The following is a 22,511-nucleotide window of genomic DNA, read 5'->3' on the forward strand; positions in this document are numbered from 1 at the left end:
AGTGGCACAGGCATGGGGACGGAGAATAATGTCACCAATCGTGGTGAAACCACAATAATAATAATTAATAATTATCATATGGCACTGTGTGTAGAATGGAACTGTTTGAAGGGTTAAGCTAACTTAAAGATAAATATTATCAAAAATATATTTTTATTTATGGAGGCCAGGTCTACCCATAGAAAGTTAGGGCGGGTAGCCCTGTTCTCTGGAGGTCAGGTCTCCCCATCTGGAAGCCTCTGGCGGGTAGCCCTGTTCTCCAGAGGCCAAGTCTACCCACATAAGCCTCTGGCGGGTAGGCCTCTTCTCCAGAGCCCCAGTCTACCCATTTGGAAGCCTCTGGTGGGTGGACCTGGCCCCTGGAGTTGAGTCCCCCTCCCCCCCAATTTTTGTCCTCTCATTATGTGTAGAATAGCCAGGAGACCCTAAGATCGTCTGGCAGCCAGAAATGCTAGCTCTTTTAGCATTATGCATCACTAGGTGGCGAGCTAGACTTGTTTTTAAGGCAAGAGATGTTTCTGAGGTGGTTAGCCATTGCCTGCCTCTGCATCACCACCCTGGTATTCCTTGGAGGTTGCTCTTCCAAATACTAGCCAAGGCCGACCGTGCTTAGCTTCTGAGATCTGATGGAATCGGGCTATCCAGGTCAGGGTGAAATCACAGAGGCTAGGCAACAGATTCCTATCAAGTCTGTACTGTCATAAGCTAGTTGTGGTAGCCTGGGGGAAGGAATTGTTTGTTTTTTCAAAAGCAATGGTATACTGTCGACTGTTTTGCAGGGGATTTGAACTAAAAACGTTCCCTACAACAGAAGCACAGTTTGGAGGAATGGTGCTTGGATCCCCTTCAACTAAACTGAAGGACAGTCCAGCAGTTACTGCGTTCAAAGGAATAAAGCTGGATCCTCCCAGCTTTTGTGCTGATGAAAGGGGGAGGGGGCTGTGCTCAGGACTGTGGGACTCACGTGGACATAAGCACTGTAAGACAAAAAGCTACAGTAAGGAAGGTGATTGGGAAAGACTGGGTGGGTAAGCTGCTAGGCTACAAACCAGCAACTAGAAAAGATTACAACTGAGATTGCCGAACTTTAGTTCATTCACAAATTCAGACTGCCCCCCCCCCCCCCCGGCGGAATAGCGAAACGGGTTTTTTATTCCATACACAATACAGACGCTATTTTTCTGCCCATAAGCTTTTATTCTCTGCTCTAATCAAGCTGATTACATTTTGCATTGCCCCTTTGTATCCTGATTCATTTCTTCGCAATGCTCCTCCCACCTTCAGACTGGGATATGTGGAGTCAAGGATCTCTGTTCCCACTTGTATCTGATGAAGGGAGCTTTGACTCTTGCAAGCTCATACTCCGAAAATCTGGGTGGTCTCTAAGGTGCTGCTGGACTCGAATCTAGCTCTTCTACTGCAGACCAGCATGGCCACCCTTTGAAACAGCACTGAGAAAGAGGCTCTTTGTTGCCGCGCCACATGACAATCACCTTACCTTCGACAACATCAGATTTCACAATGGTCTCAGCTGCTTTTGGTTTCTTGGGTTTCTGAAACGACAGAGGCCAACAATGACAACATCTCGGCATACACTTGATAATTAGAAAAATCTTACATCTTGCTATGCTTTATACAAAGGATTTTGTTCCATATACCTACCCTGTGCTTTTCATACGACACCAGATACCTGCTTAGCTAAAATGAGGCAAGTCAGCCACTTTACACTGCTGGGTGCATAGTGACTGCTCCCTGGGAGAGGACCTATGAGATACAGGGAAGCAACAGGCCCAAGAGGAAGACTCATCCCTTGAGAACAAAGGGGGCACCTACTATCTCTAAGTATCCCGTGTTACCTTAGGGGAAATAGTAGGGTTAGGGACTTGTGAAAGGATTGAGGATTATATCCCAAGGTCCTTCCTGACAACTGGCCAGTGGGGGGGGGGAGAGACTTACCAGGAGTGGGACAGAGGCCTAGGCCATGTTGCTGGCAACATGGTGATGTCACTTCCAGTGTGGACTGGAAGCGACGACTTCGTGTCGCCAGTGTCATGGCAACACTCTGGTATTTGGACAAAATCTTTATGGTAAAAATGGCTTCTACCACACAGTTTTTTTCTCCCAAATACCAGAGCGTTGCTGCAATGCAATGACATCATGCCCAGTGCATTTTTTGTGTTGTGAAAGGAAAGTGCTGGTGTGAATCACTCCAGGAGAAGATGAGAGGAATAGAAATTTACTTTAGATTCCCATTCTGCCCCCCCCCCCCAGGCTTCCTCTGCAATAGCGGCATGTAATCCAGCACAGTTATTTGTTAACGTTGCCTTACTGACCACTCCCCAACCCATGTCACAACTAAAATCAGCTTGGTCACTGCTACTGGAAGGTGTGATAGGCTGGGTGGGGAGCTGAGAAAGCACCCGGCTGTCACAACTGGCTAGCTCTGCCAGGGTGGCACCGTCGAACCTTTTCATTTACGAGTGCTGCCGTTGGGTTGTGAAGTGGCGGCTGCTGTAATTATTATTTGTATATATCGCTGATGGTCACTAACCAAAATGCCTGCCTTTGGTCAGTCTAATGAGCTATAATTTTTTTTTACAACAACTATAAAATCAGAACTCTGCCTCCAAACATGGTAATTAAATTAGTTTTCATTAGACAGAAGAGTCTGCGGTGCTCCTTGTCTATTGAAGCAGATTGTTGCCTGTCAAAATAAACACTATGATAAAGTTTTTCATGTCCTCCCTAGACCTCTCTGTGTGTGTGTGTGTGTGTGTGTGTGTGTGTGACGGAGTAATTCAAATGTCGACTGGTATAATGGAGTGCCTTCCCTCCTCTATAGCATCCATCCTTTCAGCCCCAAGATTAACACAGGAAAGAGGTGCCTGACAATTGAGCGAATATTCTAAAATTGGGCGAATGTTCCAAAAGATGAGGTCACTAACCCGAACTACATACATGGGGTTGCATCTGGCCAAGACTTGAAATGACTACTGATGCAGGTTAGAGCGGAAAGTGCCAAAGCAGGATTACAGCTGAACATCAAAAAGACAAAAGTAATGACTGCTGGGGAATGACACAACTTTAAGGTTGACCATTAAGAAAATGAAATTGTTCGAGATTTTCTGTTCCTTGGCTTCATTATCAACCAAAGGGGAGACCGCAACCTAGAAATCAGAAGCGGACCGAGACTGGGAAGGGCAGCCACGAAAGAGCTAGAAAAGATCCTTGAGTGTAGGGATCTGTCGCTGGTGACCAAGATCAAGATAACTCATGCCATCGTACTCCCATTACTATGCATAGGTGTGAAAGTTAGGCAGTGAAGAGAGCTGACCAGAAGCAAGTTGATTCATTTGAAATGTGGTGTCAGAGGAGGGTTTTATGGATACCATGGACCACCAAAAGGACAAATAAGTGGATTCTAGCCTGAACTTTCCCTAGAAGCTAAAATGACTAAACTGAGTCTATTTGGTCACATTATGAAAAGACAAGAGTAACCGGAAAAGCTAGGACAAGTTGAAGGCAGCAGGAAAAGACCCAACATGAGATGGATTTACTCTAGTCAAGGAAGCCACAAGGGCCCTCAGCATGCAAGACCCTGAGCAAGGCTGCTAACGTTAGGACGCTTTGGAGGTCATTCCTTCACGGGGTCCCCATAGGTGAGAAGCGACTTGACAGCACTTAACACACACATCTGGCCAGCTGCCTTGAAAAAGGCCTAGTTGGATGTGGATTTGCTCCATTTCCTCCCCCCTGTTCTTCCTTCAAACCCTCAGAAAGGTAACATCTAGTAGCTTGGGACCCACATGGATAAAAAGGTTTGCAGACAGGTGTGGGGGTTGAGGTGAAGTGGAGGAAATAGGAAAAACCACCTGCCTCCCTCTTCTGCAGACAAAAATCCATGAGCAAAGGGGGAACAAGGGGGCAATTTCCCCCAACTGTGTCTCCCTACTACAGGCCCTGGAGCTGCATGGCTTTTTGTCTATGTGGATCCTTCAACTCACAAGAATAATCTTTCCAGAGTTCCAAAGGGACTGCTAAGAGAAGAGGAACATGGGGGGGGGGGAAGCCGTGTGCATTGTGCTGGCAGCCGGCCGAGTACGAATGCATTCAATTGTTGACTGTATCACTGGTTCTCTAATGATGGGTCATGACCCACTCGCTTGCAGGCGGGGATGCAGCAACACATGCAAGGAGGCCCGTGAGCCAGACACCCAGCCCCAACCTCAGTGAAGCTGACTGGGATGCCGTCTTCCAAATGGAGGAGTTATGGTTGCCGTAACAATCGCAGGTTCACTGGGAAGCCTGGATGTCATCTTGCAGGAGATCCTCCTGTGAGGTATCAGGGCTTCCCCAGTGGATCCTGCCTGTGGTCGGCACAGTAGCCACTGTCAAAGACTTTTAGGAGAAAGGCAGGCAGGCGAGGAAAGGCAGGGAGCCATGTGTCGGCTGCATTCTGTGGCCAGACGGGAATGTTTGTCACACTCTTAAACATGTAGCGATGTTTACTCTTTTGGGGGGGAGCTGTCAAGGCGCAGCTGACTTACGGCAGCTCTGTGGGCTTTTCAAGGCAAGAGGTATTCAGAAGTGGTTTGCCCTTGCTTGCCTCTGTGCAGAGACCCTGGACTTCCTTGGTGGCCTCCCATCCACATACCAACCAGGGCTGACCCTGCTTAGCTTCTGAGATCTGTCAGGATCAGGCTAGCCTGAGCCATCCAGGTTGGGCTCATATTTACTACACATTTACAATTATTAAAAGTGGAAAAACATATATTCTTTGGTGTTAACTGAAGTGAGATTCTTGCATTTTATTTATTATTTTGCAAAAGGAGGGGTCCCACTTCAAAAAGGATTTGACCCTGCTGGATTACGCATGCCTCAAAGATGCCGTGTAATGTAATTTACAAGGCAGCGTGGCATGTATCCTACGAATACAATCATCAAAGACCCGATGAAGTGTACCTGATGAAGTGTGCATGCACACGAAAGCTTACACCCAGAATTAAACTCTGTTGGTCTTAAAGGTGCCACTGGACTCAAACTCTGATCATCAAAGATGTTATTCTTCCACCAGTTTAAGGAGCCCTCCTTTAACCTGTGGCCCTTCTTCTGGTAGAAGAGCCAGTGAAGTCAGAGGAACTTTCCCGGAGCAAGGCATTAAAAGGGGCTGAGCAGAAGGGTAAGACATGGGTTAATCAGAACACAAATGTTTTGTCTGTGTTTCTTCCAGCAGATGGCAGCATAGGACTGAGAAGACTAGCTAGTAAGGGTGGGGAAGACAGGTCTCTCCCCGCCTCTGTTACCCCTTGCCTTCTCATCAGGCAAATGACTGAGACCAAAAAGGACATTATGTACTTACTGCAAACTGGACATGTCTACTGCTCCTTGGAATTAGCTTTCCCTGCATTCTGAAAGCACTTGCTGGGAGACAGAAAATGGCCCAAGGTACACATCTTTGCAAGGTCTGGAAGGACTCAGGTGCAAAATGGAGGATCCACATACATTAACAAACTTCTTCAATCTCACCCTCAATACAGGACCCATTCTTTGGACTTCTGCAGCTGCTTTCTGGCCCTCCCCCTTAAGAACGGGTTTAGCAAGCACAAATAGGGAAACAATAGCACCAGAAACAGCCAACAGAATACAAAGAAAAAGAATGCAGGTAGAAGACAATGGAGTCACAGAACTGAAAGTGTAGCAGTCAGTATTACAGCGGATCAAAGTCAAACATGTGCTTTGTGTCTAAAAGGTTCACTCCAAACGGGTAAGGGGAGGAGCTGTGGCTCAGTGGCAGAGCACCTGTTTGGCACACAGAAGATCACTGGTTCAATCCCTGGCATGTCCAGTTGAGAATCAGGGAGTAGGTAGTGTGAAAGACCTTCCACCTGACACGATGGAAAGCAGCTGCAAGTCTGAGTAGACAATACTGACCTTGATGGACCAGCGGTCTGAATCAGTACATGGCAGCTTCTTTTTGGTGTAGTGGTTAGGACCATGGACTTTAATCTGGGAGAACCGGGTTTGATTCCCCACTCCTCCACATAAAGCTAGTAAGACTGTGGGTCAGTTACAAGTTCTCTCAGGAGCCGTTCTCAAGAGAGCTCTCTCAGCCCCCCCTACCTCACAGGGTGTCTGTTGTGGGGAGAGGAAGGGAAAGGGATTGTACACTGCTCTGAGACTCCTTCAGGTAGTGACGGGCGGGGTATAAATCCAATCGCTTCTCTTCTTCTTGTGTGTTTAACTAAAGCTCTGCTGGATCAGACCAGTGGTCCACCTAGTCCAGCAACCCATTTCAGGATCAGAGGACCTACCCAACTTTTGACCCTCCAAGCCGGAGGAGGAGATTGCCATCCACATTCTGCTGCTCAGTGGTGGCAGGCAGCACACACCTCTCCCCCTCTTTGTATGGACCCAGAAAAGTAGCAAACCCAGGAACTGCATTCAGCCTTGCTAGACGGGTATCTTGTTAGCTCCAGAACAGGAGAGTGATGCTGCTGAGTCATCCCCATTTCCAGGGAGGCACCCAAGTCTTCTTGGGGGTAGCAACCAATGCTCCCTCTAGGCTCTGGAGCCCTGTGAGCAAAAATTCTACTTTGTGAGCTACCGGCATTAAAGTTGTGAGCAGGTGATTTGGCTGCTGCATAAATTAGTTTGCTCTGGAGCCGTCCTTCCTGAGCTAAGACAAAAATGCGTGAGCCAGAGGCTAAAAAAGTGAGCTGGCTCACACGAACTCAGCTTAGAGGGAACACTGGTAGCAACAGACATTGCCTCTCCCCAAGTGGCTACCCCCCCCCCCATAAAGACTCGTAGAAGAATATGCAACCTGTGCAGTGGACCTACTAAACTCCCACCATGAAAGCGCCTAGCAGCAGAGTATGCCTGGGTGGCACCTAGCCACCTGCGCGGAAACTTTCTTTACTTGACTACTGAACAATGAATGCTGCCACCAGAAACCCATGCTTTTCTGGAGCTCCATTTTCTGAGCAAGGTTTCAAACAGGAAGCCAAATTCACATCTGAAAGAGGAACTTTACGGGGGGGAAACTCACACTCTGCAGGTTTTTTCAAAAAAACAAAACAGTCAGGCAAGAACATGTGACAGTAACCGTAAAACCACAATGGTTGTCATTACTAAAAGCCTGCTTTGATGAATGGGTTACGGACGTGAGCAGGAGGAGAGAGAGAGATGGTTTCTGGTCCAGAAGAACCGGACGGTCTCAGCTGCCTTCCTCTGGAAGAGCTGTAAGTTCTTCTGTCAGACCACAATGTAGATGCTGGGCTTAAGCTGAATGGCTTTACACCATGACAAGGCGAGGCTGGGATCCAGGGAGAGAGACACACAAACACACCTGGCTTCAGACACATCTGGCAGGTTACCACAAAGTGCTGGACTAGATAGCCCATGGACAGATCCCGCAGATCAGTACTTACCGGTATGTTCTTTAAAAAGAGGGAGGGGGCTGGGATCATGGGCCTGTAGTTATCCAGTCTGGACTGCACATGTACCCGGTTGGGACCTGCAGAAAGGCCATCAGCATCCCTGGTGCAAATGTTCCTTCTGCCCCACGCGATTACACAGCTGGGACCCAGCTTGGGCTGCTTTGCATTTATGTTAATACATTTTTACTCGTCTTGGCCACTAGGGACAGCTGGAAACATCAGGAGGCAGACTTCCTTGGCCTGAGCATGGAAAGACTTCCTTGGCCTGAGCTGGTTCCATCCGTGGTACGGTGGCAGAGACAGTTGCTGCTCTTTAGAGGCCGCGGCACTCTGCGGCAACACACCCCTCTATTAACACCAGCACTAACTCCACACACAAAGCCCTCCTAGTCTTAGTCCCTCATATCTGCTGGACCGCCTCCTTCCTGCACTCTGCCACAACAGCTTCGTTCCTCTGAGCACGGCCTTCTACAGGTGCCAACCTGCCAAATCGCCCGCTCACGACTTTAGCGCCAGTAACTCACAAAGTAGAAGTTTTGCTCGCAAGACTCCACAGCTTAGAGGGAGCACTGATCATCCAACTACGTAATTTTTGCATCATTTAATGTGTCGTGTTAATACTTATGCTTTGCCTCAGTTCTGTTTTTAGACTTCTGGTTGGTTCTACAGCCCTAATTCCTGTTGCACTGTTCACTGAATGTCCCAGCCTGTATTGTATTGACGCACTCTATTGTAATCCGCCTTGAGGCCAAGTGAGAAAGGCGGACTATAAATAATGTAAATAAATAAAAATGAAAGCTAATGAGTTGGGAGTTGCTGGCACTTCTCGGAGCCAGGGCCAGAAGGAGCTGTCATCGATGTTGCTGGTCCCCCCCAACCCAGGTACTTTCCCATCTACGGGGGTGATTTTGAGTGAAATCAAAAAACAGCAGGAGAAGTGTGGTTAAGAAGAAAGCACCGGGGAAATTTTATTTATGACTGTGTTGAAAGGTCTCGTTTGAGCCTGAGAGTGTCCCGGGTTCAAGGCTCACAGCAGCCACAAATTCATGAAACAGTTTCATACCGCAAGAGGGCTCTTCCTAGGCAAGGCATTGCTGTGTCAACTGGACCTGACTAAGCATTCTCAGCTACGAACAAGAGACGTGCCTGGTTGGATCAGACTAAGCGCAATAGGCTTGGAAGGGATTTCAGCATAAGAAATAACGCAGAAACTGGCCAGTGGCTCATTTCAGGATGACGCTGTGCTTATCCACCACCATCCCCATTCTCGAGATAACAGCACTGGCCTAGCTTACAGTGCTGCTGTACGGACAACTGAGATACTCTGCGCACCTGAAATACACTATGCACAATTGCAATTATGCACATAAGTGCTGTCAAGTCACAACCGACTTCTGGCGATCCCAGCAAGGGGCTTGCATGGCAAGTGAGAAGCAGAGTGGGCTTGCCGTGGCCCTCTGCTGCAGAACCTTCCTTGGTGATCTCTCCTCCCTGTAACAGCCCTGCTTAGCTTCTGAGATCTGGTGAAACTGGGCTATACCACCCCACCTTCCCTCCCCACCACAGCAGTTAGCACTACTCTTATTCTTCTGCAAAGAATATCTGAAGATCTATAATGCAACCTCTGGCTTAGATGCATTCACTGTTGGATGTCTAACCCAATGGGTGGTGGGGGGAGAATGGGTACACTTTATCATGGGTGAGGGGGGGCTGCCCAGCATGAAAAAGCTCATTACCATAATAAGGTTCATTTAAATCATTTAGGAAATGTGTTCTCTCTCTCTCTCTCTCTCTCTCTCTCTCTCTCTCTCTCTCATATTGCTCATACATATATAAACTTCCTCAGCACATAATTTATCTGTTTCATCCACTAATCAAGACAGTCTATTTTGAGCCCTGGGAGAGAAGTGGACCCTGAGATTCTTTAGCTGGGTTCAGGAGTGAAATAACTCAAGGCATTCATTTGTTTAAAGGTGGTTTCCCAACAAATATTCAAGGTGTCATACACTAATACTGATAAATGTTATATCCCACTAAAGCTGTGGTTTTCCCGCCCCCCTAATATGGGGGGGGAGTGTTTGCACATGTGACAAAACACCTTGAAGCAAATCCTAACTGTGTGTGTTGATGCCACAAACAACATACCTTCCCCAATTTGCTCTTCAGTCTTCTGTCTTCCATTCTTGTCTTCAGCACTTCTACATCCTCTTTCGTGCCATTAAGCACAATTACGTCATCTTCTTGAAAAGGAACAGCGCACTGTAATAAGAACAACAGTAAACAAAGCATGTTTGCATGACCTCGGACGATTACGTAGTTTATGCTTTTTTTTAAAAAGAGTATGCATTCACATTACTGTTTCTAACAGAAAGTCATCTGGCCCTATGTGGATGATCCACCCACAGACAAACCAGGGGCTTCAACTTGGCTGGACTTTCCAGATAAGCAGAAGCTTTGAAACGTAACCGAATGAATAAATCTTCATTATCAGGCCTGATGAGGACTAAATATGCTCCAAAAAGATGGAATGTTGAGAGCTGCTGAGGGTCAATTAAAGGATAAAAAGGCGGGAGGAGAAATCAGTCTGGTCAAGCCTGGAGGGGAAATCCTGCGGGGGGTGGTGGTGGTTCCAAATTGACCCTCCCCCCATGATTCCTCGCAGGCCCCCCAATTTGTCAACCATTTAATCCAATAAACCAGAACTTGCTGATTCATTAAATTACTCATTTTTTCTCACTTGCTGGTGCTCAAGGTATTTACAAGTAAAGGTTCCCTTACTTGAAAGCCAGTCGAATCTGACTCTAGGGTTGCGGTGCTCATCTCCGTTTCCAAGCCGAAGAGCCAGCGCTGTCCAAAGACATTTCCGTGGTCATGTGGCCGGCATGACTAAACACCAAGGTGCACGGAACGCTGTTACCTTGCCACTAAAGTGGTACCTATTTATCTACTTGCAATTACTTGCTTTCGAACTGCTAGGTTGGCAGGAGCTGAAACTAGAGACGGGAGCTCACTCCGTCATGCGGCACACTTGGGCCTCGAACCACTGAAATCCTTCCACAGCCTTCAGTTCAGCGTCTTAACCACTTGAGCCACCGCAGCTCCTATTTACAAGTAGTACACTCCAAACACAATAGCACTCTAGTCACATTGAAAAAAATGGAAGAGGGGCTAGTCACAACTAACTTCTTCTACCGATTACAGCCTGTCAGCCTATTAAGTGCCACAAAACCTTTTTGGGAAGTCTAGAATTAATGTTTGAAGCCTCCAAAGAGAAAAGTGTGCAAATTAAATAAATGTATACTTTAGTCCATTTTAAAAAGACCCCCCTCGCTCTTGGCTTATTTTATCTCTTTCTGGCAGTCAGCAATATATTGCTTGGGGAAAGAATGGGAAACCACCTAGAAAAAGTCCACAGACATTAAAAGGACACAAAATTCCATTTTAAAAGATTCCCGTTCTGAACAACTCCACTTTTAGTATTTGATGGAATGATAATAGTGTGTGAGCCTTTCCTATGAGGATTCCTAGGATTTCAGGAAATTGGCAATTGGATTTCAGAGTCCTGTAAAGCCACCTGAATAGCAGAAACATAATTTCACAAGACAAATACATGTAATTTTTCTACATCTGTATAATGTGAATAATGTATACACACTGCAGGGATTTTTTTTTTGCCCACTATTTGGTCTCTCTGATCAGTGTTGTCAAAGTCATGAGGGAAACAAGCAGGGAGGGCGAGGGAGGAATTTCAAAGCCTGTCCCTGCCCCATTAATGAAATCTTTAATTTTGTACCCGTTTTAGGGATTACTCTGTGATTGGCCCCATGGAGATTTTACTGCTTCTTTATATTAATTCTTTATTAACAGATCTGTTAAGCTAGACTCCTGCTAAGACGAACCAGCTCTGAATAGCACATTTATTTGGGGACCTTTGCTTTTCAAGCTCCCATCTATCCACACTGAAGTCTTTGGCTTAATTAACTTTACTGAAAGTGCAGAACTCTTTTCAAGATACAAGAAATCAACAGATAGGAGAATGTGATAATTTGGCCAACAAAACCAGTGACAAAAAGATAATATAAAGAAAACATCAGCTAATGGTTTATAACATTTTCTACCTCCTAAACAAGTAAATAAATCCCTTTAACAAACAAGCACGGCTAAATACTCAATCTCTTTTGTATTAGTCAAAATCCAGGAAGTGATCAATTCCCACTCTACAAGATCTTACTGAAGGCTGGTCCTGAGATCCATCCCAGTAGATTCTGATCAAAACACTCCAATCAAGTTTATTTTAAAAGGAGTTTTTAGATGAAATCATGTCATTAGAACTTAGAGATGGGATGTTATTGTTGATGTTGTTGTATCTTGAGATTATAGCCAGTCAGACTAAAGCCAGGTGGTGGAGCTGTGGCTCAGTAGCAGAACATTTGCTTAGATCAAGATGGGTAGCCATGTTAAGTCTGTCGGTAGCAGCAGAAAAGAGCACGGGTCCAGTAGCACCTTAAAGACTAACAAAATATGTGGCAGGGTGATTTCAGATGCCAAATGAATCCAGGAATTGATAATGAAACTCAAGACAATACATCCACCTGGACTGAATCGAGACCTAGGTTTCCTGACTCATTAGCAATGCTGATTTCTCCACACCTATTACCCTCTCCATATCTCACCTGAATCCAATCATGCCCACTATTGTTATTTGCCTGCTAATGTCATTCGGCATCTGAAATCACCCCACTTTCCAATAAATAGGACAGATGGGACTCCCATTCTAACTGTATCTGAAGAAGTGAGTCACTCATGAGAACATCTGCTTGGCATATGGAAGGTCCCAGGTTCGATCCTTGGCAACTCCAGTAAAAAAAAAAGAAAAAAGGAGATGATGGGAAAGACCTCTGCCTGAGACCCTGGACAGCCACTGCCGGTCAGAGTAGACAATACGGACTCTGACTGACCAAAGGTCTGATTCAGTATAAGGCAGCTTCATAGTGTGTTCAAGTAGTTATTACTGGCAACAGGCACAATAAACCAGTTAATGTATTCACTCCCACAGCTGGAGGTAAGTTATCAAAGCTACTTTAACCTTATCTATCCTTACTAATGAAGTCATAAAACTTAACGAGAGGAAAGGCTTGAGTTCAGCCAGAGGCTGTATTAATTTCATTTTACAAATGAAATGCCTTTCTGCCCTCCTAAGAACCACCAGGGGGGCTAACCAAACACACAAAATAAAATTGTCTTAAAAACCATTATACCCAACAAAAATTTAAACCAGAGCTAAAACACATACAAAGACAAAATCAACAATTAAAACATTGGCCAGGAAACAGGGACCACTGAGAGAATGCCAAATGAAACAAACACAGCTTCACCTGCTGGTGGGACGTGGCAACAGAAGGGGACAGACAAGTCTCCCTGGGGAGAGAGTTGGTGCCACAACCAAGAAGGCCCTTTCCTTCTTGGGTGGATTTTGGGGGTGGAGCCTAGGAAACGCTGGGTCTAGGGTATAACGTAACAGAGTCCACCTTCTAAAGCAGTCATTTTCTCCAGGGGAACTGATCTTTATCTTCTGGACATTAGTTGTAATCTCGGGAGACAACTCTAACTCACCTGGCAATGGGAAACTAAGCTGTGCTTGTGGAGAGCTACCCAGCTGGCAACCCCGCCTAGGGCGAAAAGGATAAGAACGGAGGAAGGGAAAAGAAAGCTTTAAAAAAAAATCTTGATTCAGCATGGTGTAGTAGTTAGAGTGTAAGAGTAGAATCTGGGAGGCCCAGGTTCGAATCCCCCATGGAAGCTTGCTGGGTGAACTTGAGCCAGTCACCCCTTCTCAGCCTAACCTACCTCACAGGGATATTGTGAGGATATAATGAAGAAGAGACCCACGTAAGCCACTTTGGATCCACACTGGGGAGAGAGATGGGGACTACAAGAAGTAAAATCAATACATCTTAAAACAGAGAGGGGCCTGTACTTGCGGTGGCAGCCAGAGTGAAGACAACATGAGAACCGTTGAGGCAAAAGCAAGAGGCAAAACCCTGCGATGCCTACCCCCACACACCCCCGTCCACAGGAGGCAAAGCTAGCGACATCGTGATGGATACAGACGGACCAGGGCAGTGGCATTTCAGAATGTGTGAATATATGTATAATGCATATGTCTCTACTTTATCTACCTTTGTCTTCCCAAAATGCATTCTGTATCACTGAAGTGACCACCCCAGAAACAGCCTCCCACCCCAAAATGAAAACACTACTTCTTTGACTTTGAAGATGAGAATCCCCCTCTCCCCTCGCTCTTAAATGCTTGTCCACTGCCTATTGGCCGTCTCTTCCTAAACACAGGAATCTAGATGCCAACCTCCCCCACCCCCAACTTCCCCAAAGTTTTGCATACGAATGGGAGAACCTGGGTGATCGTGATGAAGTTGATGGGCAACAGACGCAGGATGGACAAAATGAGATACTTCTTCACCCGATAAGCTAATTACAGAGTTCAGTGCCTGTGGGACGTGGTGGTGGCTGCTAGCCCAGATGGCTTTAAAAGGGGGTTAGACAGATTCCTGGAGGAGAGATCCAAAGGCAGCCACTAGCCCACATCACTGAATACCAGCACTAGGAGGCAGTATCAGAGGAAGGTCATGGCCTCTATGCCTTGTTTGTTGGTCGCTGCATGAGAAACAGGATGCTCAACTAAACAGATCATTGTTCAGATCCAGCAGGATACCTCTTCACAAGCTACAGATAAGTGAGTGAAAAGGCTAGGGGGGGAAAAACCAAGAACAGTTGTGTTCAGATGTTTCTCTTGGCTGCTTGCTTCTCATCTGTGCCCTCCACCTCTGAGCCCCTTCCCATCAACTCCTTCCCAGCACTGGGGATCTCTTAAGAACACAGGAAGAGCCCTGCTCGATCAGACCAATGGTCCATCTAATCCAGCCTTCTGCCTCACACGGGACTCGGTTCAGGGCCTCGCACTTTTCAATATTTTTTTAGAAATGATCTGGATGAGGGTGTGGAGGGGCTACTCATTAAATCTGCAGATGAGACCAAATTGGGAGGAGGAGCGAACACACCAGAAGATGGAGATAGAATTCAACGAGATCTGGACACACCGGAATAGTGGGTGAACGTGAACAAGATGCAATTTAACAAGGATAACTGCCAAGTTCTAAATCTGGGTAACAAAAATGAGGAACACGCATACTGGGTGGGGGATACACTTCTGAGTAGCAGTGTGTGTGAACAAGACCTTGGGGTATGGGTGGACCATAGGTTAAATATGAGCAGCCAGTGTGATGCAGTGACGAAAAACGCTACTGCAGAGGCATAACATCCAAATTACTAGATGTCATAGTCCCACCGTACAATGCATTGTTCAGGCCGCACCTGGAGTATCGTGTGCTGTTCTGGAGGCCTCACTTCAAAAAGGATGTGGGCAGAATGGAGCGGGTGCAGAGGAGAGTGATGAGGATGATCAGGGGCCTGGAGACCAAGCCCTGTGAGGAAAGGCGGAGGGACTTGGGAATGTTTAGTCTGGAGAAGAGAAGGTTGAGGGGGGACATGATTGCTCTCTTGAAGTATTGGGAGGGCTGTCACTTGAGGAGGGCAGGGAGCTGCTCCTGTTGGCAGCAGAGGATAGGACTCGCAAGAATGGGTTTAAATTAAGGGCGGGAAGGTACCGGTTGGATATTAGGAAAAACGTTTTTACAGTAAGAGTTGTGCAACAGTGGAATCAGCTGCCTAGGGAGGTGGTGAGTTCCCCCTGACTGGCAGTCTTTAAGCAAGGTTTTTACAGTAAGAGTTATTCAACAGTGGAATCAGCTGCCTAGGGAGGTGATGAGCTCTCCCTCACTGGCAGTCCTTAAGCAGTGGCTGGACAGACACTTGCCAGGGATGCTCTAGGCTGATCCTGCACTGAGCAGGGGGTTGGACTAGATGACCTGTATGACCCCTTCCAATTCTGTGATTCTATGACAGTGGCCAACCAGTTCCTCTGGACAACCAAAAACAGGGCATAGAGGCTGCGGCCTTCCCCTGATGCTGCCTCCTGACTCTGGGATTCAGAGGCTAAATGCCTCTGAATGTGGAGGTTCCCCTCAGTCACCATGGCTAGTGGCCACTGATAGACTTATCCTCCAAGAATGTATCTAATTCCCAGTTTGGTGTAGTGGTTAAGTGCGCGGACTCTAATCTGGGAGAGCCGGGTTTGATTCCCCACTCCTCCACTTGCACCTGGCTGGATGACCTTGGGCAAGCCGTAGTTCTGGCACAGCTGTTCTTGAAAAAGAGCAGTTTCTGTCAGAGCTCTCTCAGCCCTACCTACCTCACAGGGTGCCTGTTGTGGGGAGGGGAAGGGGAAGGAGATCCTAAACCGCTCTGAGACACCTTTGGGTAGTGAAGGGCGGGATATAAATCCAATCTCTTCTTCTTCTTCAGCTGTTTATTCCTGGGGCCATCACTACATCCTTTGGCAGATAATTCCACATTTCAATCACTCTCTCTGTGAGGAAGGATTTCCTTTTGTCACCTTCATGGGATGCCCTCGAGTTCTAATGTTTTGGGAGAGGGAAAAACGTTTCCCTTTATCAACTCTCTCCGTCTCATGCATAATTTTATAAACTTCTATCATGTCCCCCCTTCAGTCGTCTCTTTTCTAAAACGAACAGTCCCAGACTCTTCGGCCTTTCCAACACCCTAATCATCCTGGTTGCCCTCCTCTGTACTTTTCCCAGCTCTGTAATGTCTCTTTCCACAGACCTTTTGGGATCTATGCATTCCCCTTGTTTATCCTGAACCTTTAAGGCAACTGACGGAGAATCTGTCCTGCCTTGTTATGTTTTGCATTATTTATGCTCTTGTCAAGTAACTAAGGACTTATTATGTTGCCAGGGGGTAATAACCGGCTTTTCTCTCTCTCTACGTTAACCCTTCCACTGCTGGAGTGGGGCCAGTGATTTACCACACCTTTTCAGCATTTTCACCTAACACCAACAGGAAGGAGGGACAACAGGAAGCTAGAGTGCATGCTGTCCTGGTCCGACACTGGGAATTGGTCTATCTCTCTCTCTGCTCTTCCACTAAAGCTGTCTGCCATCTTTGCGTATCTCCTCAAGCCAAAGCCTCCCATACATGCCTCCTCAGACTCCAGCCCTGGACCAGCTGAAAAAGGAGGAGGAGGGATCAACTTCCAGATGCTTGAGGTTCATAGTGGGGGCAGCTGCACCCTTTGTGGGATGTCTGTTGGTTTCTCAAAAACATCTGATCGGGCACTATACAAAACAGTATACTGGAATAGATGGTCATAGTTTGCCTAGGGCACCAAAAAACCTAGAGCCCACCCTGGATGGGTCACTGTACGAAGTAAGTTTGGATTTATGGGTCACCATACCGAAAAGTTTGGGAATCACTGCACTAAAGACATCTCCTATATTTGCATACCTGTGATGTGTGAGAAGCAGCAAGAGCCCGCCTGCTGTCTGAAGTGATACCTTCTTAGAAAGGGCTGTATCAGAAGGGTTTCCTGTATTAAAAGGGGATTCGATAGTCATGGAGGGTGGGTCTATCAGTGGCTACTGGCCATGGTGACTGAGGGGAACCTCCACATTCAGAGGCACTAAGCCTCTGAATCCCAGAGCCAGGAGGCAGCACCAGGGGAAGACCTTGGCCTATACGCTCTGTTGTTGGCCCTCCAGAGGAACGGCTTGACCATTGTGTGAGACAGTATGTTGGATTGAATGGACCATTCATCTAATCCAGCAGGGCTCTTATGTTCTTATCCGGACCCTTAGCGCTCTCTTGAAGTGCCTTTAAGAGCTTTCTAATCCTTTCAGCTACACATATCCCAGATTCAGGAGAATTCTTTTGATTCCAACTATCTCCAAGGGAGCATTTTAGGCTTGTTCATACAGAAGCTCTCAAATGGAAAGTGTTTTGATACAGATGATCTCTCGTGTTACTGCCAAGAGGAGCATATTTTCCACAACTGCCTTAAAGGGAATTGTCCCCAAGGAATTCTCATAAAGTAGACAGAGATGTGGGTAAAGATTGCTTCCTGATCAAACTGCAGCCCTGTGAGATTCTGTAGAAAAGGGAACATTAAAAATTAATGGCCAGTTCTGGTTTTGTTTTTGTTGTTCCCTGCTCTACTGTTATGGAAAGGTTTGCTGGAGGTGGCAAGGAGGGTCCGCCATCCGTGGTGGTGAAAAGGGCAGTCACACACACACAAAACCTTTATTGGCACGAAAGCACAAAACATCATGGAAATACGGGAAAATACTAAGATGCATCAGTCACTTACACTTGGCTATTCAAGCCTCATCTTCTGATTGCATACTATAAAATTTTTTGCAAGAGCTTCCATTATTTCGCAATTAGAATTAAACAGAAGAAAGTGAACAACTGAGTCATCAGAGTGCCAGCTCTTACCCTTTAGAAATGGAGTAATAAAACGAGATCAGATATCCCTACAGAGGGGGCAATGAAGTATGGTGTGTGTAGTGGATTCTGTATCTTTTAGAGAGCAAGGACAAAGTCTGTCTACATAGGGTATCTGGCGGTACCTCCTTAAAAGCACCTCTGATGGCAGAACATTAAAGCGTGCAAGCATGTACGCTCTGCAATGATGTGGGGTTGTTAAACTTGACAGATACTTCGCAGTAGAGCGAAAAGGGCAGTCAAGTCGCAGCTGACGTATGGCAACCCCTCACGGGGGTTTTAAGGTAAGAGAAATTCAGAGGCCATTTGCCATTGCCTGCCTCCGCCTAACAACCCTGGGCTTCCCTGGTACTCTCCCATACAAGTACTAACCAGGGCTGACCCCGCTTAGCTTCTGAGCTGTGAGAAGACTGAGCCACCCTGGGCCATCCTTGGTGGTCTACCACCCAAGTACTAATCAGCAATTACCTTGCTTAGATTCTGAGATCTGACAAGACAGAGCCAGTCTGGGCCATCTTGGGGGGGGGGGGGTCTCCCATCCAAGTACCAACCAACCCTGCTTAGCTTCCGAGATCTGACAAGATTGGGCCAGCCTGAGCCATCCAGGTCAGGGATGTTTTGTACCAGCTTTTAAATGTGCACACAAGGATATTCTTTTTCAAAGAGCCTTCTGCTGCTCACTGTCTTAATCTGCTCATTGTGCTGATTTATTCATTTACTTCACAGGTATGCTTCTCTTGTCCCCAACAGAGACTCAAAATAATCCGCATCGTTCTCTTCTCCTCCACTATATCTTCACAACCACCCTGAGAGGTAGGTTAGACTGACAGTGTGCGATTGGTCCAAAATACCTCAGCAAGCTTCCATGGCAGAGTGGGGACTGGAACTTGGGGTTTCCCAGGTCTTAGATTGTCACTCTAATTACTATCCCACTCCGAGTCTTTCAGTTCAGCTGAATTGTTGGCTACTTGTTGGTTCATCTCATTGAAGGCTTTAATATGGAACTGTCCGCTTACCAGCAGGCCCCTCAGCCTAGTGGTTTGTGAGCGGCTTAGATTCTCTTTTGGGAAAGTCAGAAAATAAATTCTGAAATATATATTAAATCAAGATAAAAAGTGAATGTTACAGGGTTTTTTCAATTTTTTTAATTCACTTTTTATCTTGCAGCAGCCTTTTGCCAAGAATGGTCTACTTTGCATTCTATTCTCCCATGTCTAGCCCTGTGTCTGCCAATATTTGCATGGACTACAAATGAAAGCAACATTATCTTGCCACGACAGAGCTGATAATACCTGTGACCTCAGACTCAAGCTAGTGAGAAAATTAGAGACAGCATCACATAATGGTGCTGGTATTTAGGTTTATGGATTTATTTTGCCGTTTCCTTCCTTCTCCAGCCTCAGTAGCAATTACTTTCCACTTCATCGGACTGTGGCAACAAAGCTGTTATGATAGACCCTGGAGGCATAAAGGTGCTGAAAGCACTCTTAAGTAATTTGCATGTTTCCACTATCAACTTTAGCTTTCAGGCAAGAGCATCTTTTGCATGACCTAACCTGGCATTGCACTTCTTTCAGTCTACACTTTGGGGTAAACATCCTGTTTCTTGCTGCCATGATGGAATGGTTTGCAGCCATTAGGGACTTACAGATGCCTTGTGTATGAGATAGCGTTTTGGTAGCATGGTCCACCCCACTTGAGGGAGAGGCTGCTAATGGGTGTGCCTTGAGGAGTGGAGCCATGCCATTCTGGTGGAGTGATGCAACAGGTCCGTAAGATGCACATGCTCTTGTGGGGAAGGACAGCAGGACATCTGAGTATACAAAGGGCCACTTGAAGAGTACTGGTTACAGGTAAGCAGCCTGATATAGTAGTTAGGAGCCTGGACTCCAAGCTGGGAGAAACAGGTTTGATTCCCCGCTCCTCCACATGCAGCTGCTGGTGTGACCTTGAGTCAGTTACAAGTTGTTTCAGAGCTCCTCTCTCTTTCAGTTTTCAGAGCTGTTCTCTCACAAGCAGTTCTGGAAAGAGCTCTCTTGGCCCCACCTACTACAGGGTGTCTGTTGTGGGGAGAGGAAGGCGATTGTAAGCTGCTCTGAGACCCACTCCTTTGGGTAGTGAAGGGTGGGATATAAATCCAATCTCTTCCCCCCCCTCTTCTTCTTTTTCTTCTTCATCCTCCTCCTCATCTCTGTGTAACAGGAGAACAGAAAGCTGACCTACCAGGTTGGGAGCTGCTGAGACCAGGAGAACATGGAGTTGAATAGCGCCCTGGTGAAGGCAATATTGAGTCTAGCTAGACACCTCAGACATATTTTTATCTATCGCTTTCTGAGTACAGGAAAGATTTTTTTTTTCAATACAGGAAATACTGGTAAGCCATAGTGGCTTGATAGGTGGCTCTGCAGAGAGAAATCACTGTGCAAGAACTCAGTTTACACATCACAAAGCTGAGCTTCTTGTTCTCTTTATCCATTAAGTCAGAGTGCAACTTTTGCTTCCTCTTCCCTTGCAAACGGATAGAATTATGGGTGAGATGGGAAAAAGAGAAGGATCAATTTTCTTGATCCATTCTATATGTGTTCTCCAACCTTCTTGATTTACGTTGTGTGACAAGCCCCTCTTCTCTGCAAGCTTTAAAGAACAGCAAAAGGGTATGGGTATCTGGAGCCACTAAAAATCTGGATCCATACCCAGTGGCAGCAGTTTTTCAATGTTCAGACATACTGAGGTGGGCATCCAGAGTACAGCCTGAATCCTCAGCAGGGTGCTTGGTTTCTGGTTACTTACTAAGGGATCCAGGAAAGTGTCTGATGCTCTGTCAGAAGATTTGGACTCAGAAGAGCTAACTTCCTCTTCCCTAGAGAAGTAAGAGGAAGGAAGTGTCCAACAATGCAGTTTCTGCCTCAGTCAGTGAAGAACTGAGCATGAAGATGTTTCTGGCTCTCAAACCATGCACATTAGCACCCATTCCCTTGATTTGGACAGGGCCACCCATACAATGCTTCCAGCTTATTTCTAGAAGGTTCTGAACACCACTCTGTTCAGGCACGGAGTCCCATTACTGTGCATACAATCAAGACCACAAAGAATGAGTTGCAAACTCTTCTCACAACTGCAGATAAGGAATTTTGTATGTGTAATGCTAACAAATTTGCAGTGTGCTGCAGGAAGAAGAAGAGATTATTGGGTTTATACCCTGCCCTTCACTCTGCGTCTCAGAATGGCTTACAATCTCCTTCCCTTCCTCTCCCCACAACAGACACCCTGTGAAGTAGGTGCGGCTGAGAGAGCTCTGAGAGAACAGCTCTCAGAGAACTATGACTGACCCAAGGTCACCCAGCAGCTGCACGAGGAGGAGCAGGGAATCAAACCTGGTTCTCCAGATCAGAATCTGCTGCTCTTAACCACAACCCCAAACTGGGGCGAAAGCGAGAAGGTCCAAAGTGCACCAGGACAGCCACATTATGCATTTATATCGAATTTAAATTTGTTCCAGGTTTGATCACAGACACATCCTATTTGATAACTCAATGGACAATGGGAGATGCTTTCATTGGAAAATGCCATTTGAGGCAATAAGAAAAGTTTGCATCTGAAATTTGCCTTTGATTTCCATTTTACACATGTAAAATCACCACTTTATGTTGCAGTCATGAACTCAATGGCATCTGTGAACTGACTGTCAGGGCTTCTCTGATGGAGCCCTGGCACTCAGTACAATTCCTTTAGTGAAACCCTGTCAATTAACAAAAATGGTTCAGGTTTTCAGTGCAGGTACAGAACTAGGCTACATGGCCAGACACATTCCAGAAGAGAGCCTGAGAAGTGAAGGGGGTTGCAGGGACAGAAACTTGCCTGGCTTTGGGGAAAACAGTCTTTCCTAACCTCTATTGTGGTGACCAGCTGGACAAGGGATATTCATTTTGACTTAGAATCATCTGCACAGTCTAGGACCCCTGTGCAAAATCTTGAGAACAACTTTAACTTAAACTATCCACATTTGCAAACAGAATGTCCAGTACACGAGCAATGTTCCCTCTAAGCTATGGAGTCTTGTGAGCAAAAATTCTACTTTGTGAGCTCCTGGCATTAAAGTTGTGAGCAGGTGATTTGGCTACTGCATAAATTAGTTTGCTCTGGAGCCATCCTTCCTGAGCGAAGACAAAAATGTGTGAGCCAGAGGCTAAAAGACTGTGAGCTAGCTCACACTAGCTCAGTTTAGAGGGAACACTGTACACGAGACTTCCGGTCTATGGAACAGCAATGGCGGATGCTCTCCCCACAACGGGGAAGAGCGAATCGCACACCAGCGGCCTGGAGGGGTGCCACCTCAAGTGACACCCCCGCGGAGCCTTTGCGATAGGCTCCAGGCCAGGGGGCTTTTGAGGGGTGGCCTCTTCGACAGCGCAATACCGGAGAATTGAGGCTTCCCTCTGCCCCGACGGTCTAGTCGCTGAGTGGCCTTTGGGCACAAGCTGGACTGACCGGGACAAGCGCCGGAGATCGAGCGGAATGGCGAACAACCAAGCGCGGTCAGAAATTGACCGACAATGAACTTGAGTTCTGGGAAAACGGAGGAGTTTGAAAAGTGATTCCCCCCCCCCCCGGGGCGGTTGAAAAAAGAACTGAAAA

General features: G+C 46.6%; 1 protein-coding gene across 2 annotated transcripts in view; it reads right to left on the reverse strand.

Moving 5' to 3' along the window:
- The window catches only part of RTFDC1 (replication termination factor 2 domain containing 1), an 86,287-nt gene that overhangs the window by 2,823 nt on the left and 60,953 nt on the right, over window positions 1–22,511 (reverse strand). For both annotated transcript variants that reach the window (XM_015413670.1, XM_015413669.1), the window contains exons 6-7: window positions 9,585–9,698; window positions 1,499–1,553 (exon numbers count right to left, since the gene is read on the reverse strand). In XM_015413670.1, coding sequence (XP_015269156.1) covers window positions 1,499–1,553; window positions 9,585–9,698 — 169 coding nt within the window. The remainder of the gene's footprint in view (window positions 1–1,498; window positions 1,554–9,584; window positions 9,699–22,511) is intronic.

Source organism: Gekko japonicus, unplaced genomic scaffold, assembly GCF_001447785.1.
Source record: "Gekko japonicus isolate JY-2015 unplaced genomic scaffold, Gekko_japonicus_V1.1 scaffold529, whole genome shotgun sequence".
NCBI classification, from domain to species: Eukaryota; Metazoa; Chordata; class Lepidosauria; order Squamata; family Gekkonidae; genus Gekko; species Gekko japonicus.